Raw genomic sequence first — 10,356 nt, 5'->3', positions numbered from 1 at the left:
TTTATATACTGTATAAGTTGGAAAGGCCTTATTTATGATCTCTAAGTGCATTTCATTCTCCAGATAAAACTATTCTTTTTAAAACAAAGTGTTTCTAATTTAAGTTAGAAATTATTATAAAGGAATGCTATGAACTTGACAAAGTAAAGCAAAAAAGGTATCAGTTATGAAAATATATGTATGTGTATATATGTATATGTGTGTATATGTGTGTATATATGTATATGTGTGTATATGTGTGCAGATATGTATATATATGTGTATATATGTATATATGTGTGTGTACACACACACACACCATATGTCCTAAGTACTTAGTACTTTAATTTTGGTTCATTATTGTCTTAAATTAGCATGACTGTAGTTTCTTCTTATTGAATAGGCAAATTATATCTAGATTATAGCTATCTTCATGTAATGTCTATTTCAGAATTTCTGAGTTTTCTTTCATATCCTTTAGGATTCATTTGACAATCGGAATATCACTGAAAAAAGTCATTAATATTAATTTCCTTTTCTGAGTAATACAAGCTTGGCTTGGTGAATTAGTGGTTCGTAGCAGAATAAAATTTGACCACATGTTAACTAATACCCCTAACTGAGCCACCTTAAAATTTTCCATTTAGACTTTGCTTTATTTTTGAGGTGAAAATTAAGTATTTAATTAATTTCTCAAAATAATGAAGTTTACTGCATAATACAATAAATTCAAGTCGTATGCAGCCCCACCAGATTTTTGGTACAAGGACTGAAATTTGGTTTTGGTTGACTGTATTTTAGTTTTATCATTTGGCCCTCCCTGGTGGCACAGTGGGTTAAAGTACAGCACTGCAAGCAAGTCTCAACCACTTCTGTGCGAGTTTAATCCATGGCCCCAGAGGTGATCCACAATTGGTGCAGGAGATTGTTCCTGTCTTGCCCGCTGCTCCCCTCAGCAGTGTACTTAATCAGTCTGCCTGTTTTGCTCCCCACTCTATATCTCTTAAATCCTTTCACCGCCCCGGCCCCTCTGGCCTGTACCCTAGTTCTGTATGCATAAATAAATTTTTTTTAAAAAAGTTTATAATTTAAGCTATTAACTTCACGAACTCCATTGTGTCTTCCACACATAGGGGTGAAGATAATTTTATTCCTTTAGTATATCGCCAATTAAAGTTTCTTAAAGCTACAGCTGGATAACTCATTAAATTTACTGGAGTCACTGTATTGTAGAATTATCCTGATCTTGAAGAAAATTACAGCTACCATACCATTTATTACACACCTCTCAAACTTCTGCACTAAAGATGACAACACAAGAAACATAGGGGCTAAAGTTTTTGAAGGTCTTGGTAGTGAGTAATCAAAAGTATAGTTAACAATGCTAGAAATAAGTAGGCTGCTTGGTGATCTTACTGAGATTTCATGCATTCTATATCTCCTCCCTCACCCTCCGTTTCTAATCTTATAAAAATTGAGAAGAACTAGAAATTCGTAGAATTTTCTAGAACAATTACCTGCTACTGTGAACTTTCACCCTAGCAGTTCTCTATGATGTCCCAAAATAATGAAAGGAGGATCCTCAGTCAGATCTGACTATTTTGAGAGCAAGAACATCTTCTTCCTCCGATGGCAGTACTAACATGGGTATTTCTGATTTCTCGATATCGAAACATGCTTGAAATAACAGATTTGTGATTTTATAAGTCAGTGAGTTCTTTAATAACTATGGTAGCTTTTTAAGCCTTTAATATGAAAAATACATCCAGTTTATTCAATTATTCATGGTATAGATAGTATATTTACCTTTTTTCCAGAAAAGACCAAAATCATTATCTGACAGAGAAATTATACTGCACATATGTCTATAGCTATTTCCTCCCAAGATTAGCTCCAACATAGGGCTCTCCTTGAATGTCAAGTATAATATATTTTATGGAAATTCTATTCAAGTCATGACATAAAGTAATTAAAGAGGTAGGCTAGTAATAAAAGTGTAAACCTTGTCCATAGCAGTGAAATTGCACATTAATTCTTAGCAAATGTTTTTTGTTCAATGGCCACTGTGGGAAATATTACTTATATCATTTGATAAATAAAATCAGTATAGACTTGTATGTCTCTTGTTTTCAAGATACTGCTGATCTCATTGCCTTATGTTTGTGACTCATGGTATTTAGTTAACCCAGATTATGTTAAATGAATGTATTATGTACATTATGCATAAATTTCAGAAGGTAGAATTTTTATGGGCAATGTTTAAAAGCACCATTTTTTCCTATTCTGTAATAAAGGCACATCTTAATTATATAAAGATGTATAGTAAAGGCTGGCTTAGTTATATATCAGTGCAGTAAAGCTAGTATTGCAGTAACATGAGTTATAAGAATTTTTTTTGGTTTTCCAGTGCATAATTTATAAAAGTTATGTTTGCATTATATAGTCTATTAATTGCAAAAACATTATGTCTTAAAGAATGTTCCTGGGCCCTACCTGGTGGCACAGCGGGTTAAAGCACAGCACTAATAAGCTAAAGCTACTTCAGCATTTGTTCAATCCCTGCCTGCCCCACAGGTGACCCACATGGTGCAGCAGACCTCTCATGACCCACCCACTGCTCCCCTCATCAGTGTACCTTGTCGAACTGCCTATTCTGCTCTTAACTCTATCTCTGGTGAATCCTCTCACCACCTCTGCTCCACTGGCCTGCACCCCAGTTCTGTATGCATAAATAAATAAATCTTTAAAAAAAATGTTCATACCTCAATTTAAAAATATTTTATTGCTAAAAGGTACTAACCATCATCTGAGCCTGTTTGAAAATTGACATAAGTAGACTTGCTTAATGCTGGGTGGCCACTAATATTCAATTTATTAATTTTTAAAAAGATTTATGTGTACAAGAACTTGGGTGTAAGCCAGAGTTGTGGGATTCACCAGAGGCAGAATGGGGAGCAGAACAGGCAGACAGACGGAGATACACCACTGAGGGGAGCAATGGGAGGTCAGGAGAGGTCTGCCAGCATGTATGTGGGTCAGCTCCCTGATGGGAGATCAAACTTGTGCAGTAGCCACATAGCTTGATAGCTCTGTGTCTTTAATTCCTATGTACTAGGGAAGTCTTCTAGAGTATTTTAATAGGTTAAAAGAAGTTCTTTTTTTTTTCTTTTTTGGCGTCCTTCATTAATACTTCTAATATTTGGAACATTGATAGTTTTCCCCTTTTGTGTATATTATTTTATAAAAGGTTCTATGACTGTGTTAGATATTAAAGTGAATTAGTCAGGTTTTCATGTGTATATGCTAATGGTAAATTATTTGGGTAAACTATGGTATTAAAGTTATACCACTAATTACAACTTATTTGATAATCACAGAGATAAAATTTTAAAATAAAAAATTGAAAATACATTACTAAATCCTAATAAAATTTTGATCTAGATTTTGTTCAAAGACCCTATGATTTTGACCAGGAGTAATTTGATAAGTTAGGGTATGTCTCTTAAAATTGCTAATGTAATATCTCAAAGCCTACAAAATAAAATGAACTAAGGCATTGATTTGTATTTTTATTTTATAAGCTTGATACTATCTAACTTACTTGTTATGAAAATAAAGGTGACCCGCAAATTCTGAGAAAAAACTATTAGATTTTATTACTAAAGGCATAATTTCTATGTGTAGTCCATCTGAGGTAAGCTAAGCCCATATAACAAGCTTCCATATATTTTTCTTTTTAGAGCAAAGAAAGCAAAAAATTCAATTGATAAGTCAACTGAAACTGACAATGGCTATGTGTCTCTTGATGGGAAAAAAACTGTTAAAAGCAGTGAGGATGGAGTACAAAACTATGAGCCTGCATGCGAAACTATTCGGCCAGAAGATAAAACATGGAACACAGGGACACTGAGGAACATTTCAAGCAAAGTAAGTGTGTTTTTAAAAATAGTTTGCTTGTATGATTTTTACATTAGGTAACAGGAAGTGATTTAGATAAAATAGTTGCCCTTGAATTACATATTTCTCCATAATTATGTGAATCTTTACAAATTTCATTTATGAAGCTGAAAGTCAAATAAATTTAATTGCCAGTATAAATGAACACCTAAATGAACCAATAGTTGGTTCTAATTTTTCTAAAATGCTAAAGCACTTTATAAAACTTACTTGATGTTCATTAACCTTCCTTCCCCATTTCCACATGTGTGTAAGAATTTGTTTTAAATGGAACATTTATTCTAGAAACTGAACTAGGAAATTGGTTTTCTAGTCATGTTCTCAATAACAAAATGCTCCTTATTTTTCTTACTATCATTGTCTTTGACACCAACACATTTGCTTTTAATCTTATTGAGGTCATACTTAAGGATAACAATTGTTCACTTTCTTTTCCAAAATAATAAGGAACCCTTGGTTTATTATAACAAAACCTAATACATTGTTTTCTATCAATTTTGCTGAAAGTTGTTACAGGAAAAAAAGTCAACCTAGACATTACATATCTCTCTTACATCAGGAATGTAACCATGAACAATTATGTTGAAGAAAAGAAAGTATTCTTTAATTTCAAGTGAAGGATTAAAGTGTGTGTTACTGCCTAACAGTACATGAATTTTACAGATCTAGTATGTAAATCTATATGACAACACAGAGCTGCAATGCATTATAGTCCCTTACTCTGATTTAAGGTTTTTCCAGCATTTAGCTACCTGGTAATGTGAACCTCTTACCACTGTTTTTCACCCAGCAAATAAGTTTTCTGTCAGCAGCTTTCAAACACATTTCAGGTAGGTAATACCTACTAAAATTATGTGAGTGGAACATTAAAATATCAGTAACATTGTGGCCTGGAGTCTCTCACTTTCATGATTGGGAAGTTGGGTATCTCGTTCAAGTTGGTATGTATCTGCTGTGTGCACACATCCAATTACTGTTCCCCTTCTCTTGCTTCACAAACCACCATTAAATCAGTTACATTTAAAAATGTAACTGGTGGAAAAAAAAGTGGTATTTTTGGTTTTTAAAAATTGTATAATTAGTAATCTCAGGTCTCTCAACTATTTTGCTTCTATTGTATTTTATATATACGTATATATATATATTTTTTATTTTTATTTATTTTTTTAAAGATATATTTATTTGTGCATACAGACCTGGGGTACAGGCCAGAGGCTCAGGGGTGGTGAGAGGCTTCACCAGAGACAAAATGGGGAACAGAACAGGCAGATCGACGAAGTACACTGCTGAGGGGAGCAGGGGGCAGGTCAAGAGAGGTCTGCCACACCGCGTGGTTATCTCCCGGGGATTGCGGGAATCGAACTCATGCGGAAGTGGCTTTAGATTCTCAGTGCTGTGTTTTAACCCGCTGCGCCACTGGGGAGGGCCGTATTTTATATATTTTTAATTGTGTAAGCTATTTCAAATACTTTCGTGAAAAGAAAAGGTATATGACAATATTTGACCAATACTATTGAATTATTTTTTTAATTAAAATAGCAGTATAGCCACTAATTTAAGATTTAGTTTTTAGAAAATAAGATAGTACTAAGCAATTACTTTGAGGTATTTGAATGTGTGTGTGTGTGTGCTTACATGTAAGTATAATTTAGACCTTGTAGGTTAAAAACAGCAAGATTAGTTAGAAATTACCGTAATCTCCTTGTATACTCCCAATGTAGGATACCCAAAGGACAATAACAAATATCTCTGATGAAGTCTCCAGTGAAGACGGACCTGAAACAGGATACCCATTACGCCGTCATGTGGACAGGACTGAGAGCATGCTTCGGAATAGAAAGTCACACCATTATAAGAAACATTATCCTAGTGAGGTATACACTTTGACTTTATATTATAGACATACCTATTTTATGTTATTTCTCAATGATTAAGTAGTATTACTAAAATAACCAATATTACCCACCAGTAACAGTTATCTTTTACTTGATCTGGATTTATAGAGTAGCAGGTTCAGATATTTGTATTTTGTGCCTGTTAAATAGCCAAATATTTATACCAATTTTACATATTTATTGTCTCTGAAGACTCAAGCATTCACTTTTTTCTTTCTCTTTTAAAGACCGTTATCCTGGACAGAAAATCTGTGAACTGTATTAATATTCTCCACAATTTAAAAGACTTTATAACTTTGTGATTATAGGGAAGGTGTTATTTTAAGTGACTCACTTCACATTACTGTTACCAGCTTAATAGGTGTCCATATTATGTGACAGGCTTTTGATTCCATTTTTTACTTTTTTTTCTCTAAGTCCTTTTATAACTATGACATCTCTTGAAAGTGTTTTAATTGGAAAAGGAATTTGATTCATTTATATTTTCAGTTTTCATTATAAGGCCAAAACATTTTAGTACCTCATGTCCGGCAAATAAATTATTCCTTACATCACATTTTAAATAGACACTAACAATTACTTTTTGTTAAATCGTATTAGAATTTTTTAATTAATGATTTAAACTTTTGAAAAATCAAGTATTCTGTGCTGACATTAGCTTAGAAGAGTTACTTATTTTTTGTACACCTTTCCTGTGTCTGTATTTCTGGTTAATCTTTCTGCTATGTCTGCCATTTCTCTGTTTTTCTTTAGGTACATATTAATGCTAGTGTGTCTTCTAATTGCCTCTTTACCCAGATCACCTGATGTACTATCCCCTGTTCTTAAATTAGTCAAGTATGTGAAATTCAGTCTTTATGGTATATACTATTAAAAGTTAGTTTGGTCCTGGAATGGGATTCACAATCTCCTACAAAAAGAGATCTTCATTTTCCTGTGGAATAAATTACTTTGCTTTAAAAGTACATTTTACCTTGTGATCTCCTGTCTTGGTTTGTAGGTACATTTTTGAACCTTTGAGATTTTTTTTTTCAGATTTATTTATGCATACAAGAACTGGCATACAGGCCAGAGGTGAAAGAGGTGAGAGGCTTCACCAGAGACAGAGTGGGGAGCAGAACAGGCAGACTGACGAAGTACACTGCTGAGGGGAGTAGTGGACGTGTCAGGAGAGGTCTTTCATGCCATATGGATCACAGTCCTGGCCAGGAATCAAATTTGTGTTATAGTGGCTGTGGATTGCTTCATAGTGCTGTGCTTTTTAACTCTTTGCTCCACCAGGGAGGACCTACTGAGATTCTTAAAAGGCCGAGCATTATTCTTAACTACTATGAAATAATTATGTTGCTTAAAATTTTTTATTTCATGCTAATAGTCATAACTAGCTATTTAATAGGTTTTGGTGGTTGTTTTTTTTTTTTTTTAAGATTTATTTATTCATACAGAACTGGGGTACAGGCCAGAGATGCGGAAGGTGAGAGGATTTACCAGGGACAGAGTGGGGAGCAGAACAGGCAGATCGACGAAGTACACTGCTGAGGGGAGCAGCAGGCGAGTCAGGAGAGGACTGCCATGCCATGTGGTCTCCTCCGGGGCAGGCTGGGATTGAACTCATGCGGAAGTGGCTTAAGCTTCTTAGTGCAGTGCTTTAGCCCGCTGTGCCACCAGGGAGGGCCGTAGGTTTTGGTTGTTTTAAATATTTTTTTAGTAATGTGAAAGATTACATAAATCTAAAATCTGGTCTTCAAATTCTTCATCTGTAAAGTGAAAAACTTTAGTTAGGCCTTAAGATATTTTAGTTAAAAAAGTTTTCTGATTCTCAAGTCAAAACCAAAGGGTATTATTTTAAAGGCAAAATAACAATTTTTCTTTAAAAGTTTCATTTGATAGCAATATATGGGACTGCTGTATCTTACTGTAAGATTATGTCAAGCACACCCAGCCATTTGTTTATAAGCGTTGCAAATGTCTAGATGGGCATTTAGAATCATCTGCTTTTTCAGCAAGAATCAATCATCCAATCTCCTAGTAGCATGGGAATGTTAGATACATTATGCCAGGCTGCCATGGTGTTGGCATCATGAGAGTTGGGGGTGATATGGTGATATTATTGTTCATTCCGTGTAAAGATTTTGTTGAATCCCTCCAAAACTACCGACTCCTGGTTTCTTGTCTTTTTCTACTATTTGGTACATTTGGTTGACTTGTTTCCTGCTGGGATTATTTGTTGCTTGATTATTTGCGATTTAGGTGGTATCCTGCAGAACTATAGCTTCCTTTAAAAATTTGGCTTGCTTTCCTACTCTGTCCAACTTTAAGTATCTTTCATTGCTATGCCCTCTTGTTGATTAGCTTTTCATTTAATGAAGGTAGCCCTTTTGTTAGTAACATAATGAAGAAACAATGGGCTTGGACTTAACACTAAGTGCATATAGGAAAACCATTTAAGTTCTCTAAAGATCAATTTATGCATCTATACCATGTGGAGAGAAGACCAGCCTCATCAGAATGTTAGTATTAAATGAAGTTATATATAATTGCATGGCACAAAACTTTTACATTAAAAATGCTTATTCCTCTTCAAATAGATAATCCTTCGTTTCTTGACTATTCAATTTTAGCAACTATCAAAAGATTTGAAACAAGAAAATAAAGTCAAATGAACTATTAACATGAGCTACTAGGAAATTATAAATTCCCTATCTTTGAGGCTTTCTGCAGCATTTTGTAGTGAAATTTAAAGTGGTCATTAATTACTAAATACTGTGGGTAAAATTCTGTTTGAAATGTAAGATGTTATTGGCAATGATTTTGTAGATTTTGCATTTGTAAAAATGACCCATTTATAAATTAGGATTTGGTAAAATACACTTATGAAGAATTATAGATACTTCTTTATCTCCAAAACTGCCCATTAGTTTAAGTGAAACAGCCATCAGACCTTTAATTCTGTTCCATATTTCCCTATTTGATTAACAATTTTGCTTTAGGAATTAAAAAACTAGCTTTATGTAAATTTCAAATTTTCAACTACTGAATACTGAATATTTTCTGTGCCTTGCTATCTAATGAAAACTGTTGAGAGGAAAATGGCACATGCCTTAAGTATTCTCTTTGACATTAGTCAATCTAAAATATTTTTGTATGCTTTTTTTAGTATGCTTTTTATAAAACAAATTGCTGATTTTTATCCTTTCTATTTTTCATTCATTTTTCTGCTCAGCTCTTTCAAAAAATGTTTACTTCTCCTCCCAAATTGTCCCACAAATACTCTATAAACATGCTAATATGTTTGTGGTGCCTGATTCCACTATCAGTTATCATTATCTTTTTTGAAATACTTTGTTAATCTGTGTTAACGATGACAAAAAAATGTAATATTTGCTTTTTGTCTTGTGGGTTTATAGTATATTTTAGCATTAGGATTTATTTGAGAATATGAAGTACTGATACAGAACATTTAATTAATATAGTAGTACAGATGTTGAATAATATTGTAAAATTTATCAGATATATGTGTGTGTGTGTGTATAGTAACTCATTTCAGGGTCACAGTGATCATTCTAAGTAGAATAGAAGGCTTTAAACATTTGTTGAGCTTCTGTGTTGAAGTAGGTTTGCATTAAAAGCTGCAGGTGCTCATTTAATTTTCAGTATCTCTTTAAATAGCTACTACTTTTATTTTCCCATTGGTAATAACTAAAGGCTCAGGAACTCACTAAATAGAAAGTGGTAGAGGTGGTATTTTCCTGACAACTTGCTGAGTAGATATTAAAGAGAATGGGATTACTAAAAAGAGGTACCCGCATTATGATAAGTTAGAGTAGAAAAGAACAAGATGTGTTGGGGGGTTTGAGTGTCCAGTGTCACTGCAGAAGAAAATAGGGTTAGAAGTCAGGAACAATATCAAAAAAAGAATATTTGAAGATAAACTTCTGGATGAAGAAATTTGAACCAAAAGTACAAAAATATTTTGACAATAGAAGTAAAAGAATAGTTGTGATTCAGGAAGCTTAATTGGGTAGATGGAGCAGGCAATTCAGGTCGGGTCAGTTAGGAGGGCTCAAAAACAAGGTGTGAATGAGGTGTCTGTACTGTGATACTAGATAAAAAGTAAATTGATTAGAAATTATTCAATTTGTACCTCTTAGTTTGTTGCTTTTATACCAGAGATTGTCACAAAATTATATTAACAATTGTCTTAATTGGTTTAGGTTATTTGGTAGTTTTATGTCAATTTATTAAACCTTTCTTTTTAAGAATTACTTTTATTTACTTATGTATTCAAGAACTGAGGTATAAATCAGAAGTGCAGGGGGGAGAGGATTCACCAGAGACCATATGGGAAGCAGAACAGATGAGCCTACTGAGATAGACTGCTGAGGAGAGCAGGGGCGAGACAGGAGAGGTCTGCCAAGCCATGTGGGTCACACCTCCCTGGCCGGGGATCACATTCATGCTGCAGTGGCTACTAATAGTGCTGAGACTTAAGCCACCACTGAACACCTTATGCCACCAGTGCTGA

General features: G+C 34.0%; 1 protein-coding gene across 4 annotated transcripts in view; it reads left to right on the top strand.

Moving 5' to 3' along the window:
• PHTF2 (putative homeodomain transcription factor 2) overlaps positions 1 to 10,356 on the top strand; it is a 116,121-nt gene that overhangs the window by 65,713 nt on the left and 40,052 nt on the right. For all 4 annotated transcript variants that reach the window (XR_001145109.1, XR_001145110.1, XR_001145108.1 and 1 more), the window contains exons 8-9: positions 3,720 to 3,906; positions 5,658 to 5,810. Coding sequence is in view for 1 of the 4 variants with exons in the window: in XM_004676897.2 (XP_004676954.1) it covers positions 3,720 to 3,906; positions 5,658 to 5,810 (340 nt within the window). In the remaining 3 variants the exon portion in view is untranslated. The remainder of the gene's footprint in view (positions 1 to 3,719; positions 3,907 to 5,657; positions 5,811 to 10,356) is intronic.

The sequence above is a fragment of the Condylura cristata genome, unplaced genomic scaffold (genome assembly GCF_000260355.1).
Source record: "Condylura cristata isolate star-nosed mole 26May11 unplaced genomic scaffold, ConCri1.0 scaffold00005, whole genome shotgun sequence".
Lineage (NCBI taxonomy): Eukaryota > Metazoa > Chordata > Mammalia > Eulipotyphla > Talpidae > Condylura > Condylura cristata.
The sequence above is the reverse complement of the archived record's forward strand: the minus strand, read 5'-3'. Positions and strand labels throughout refer to the sequence as shown.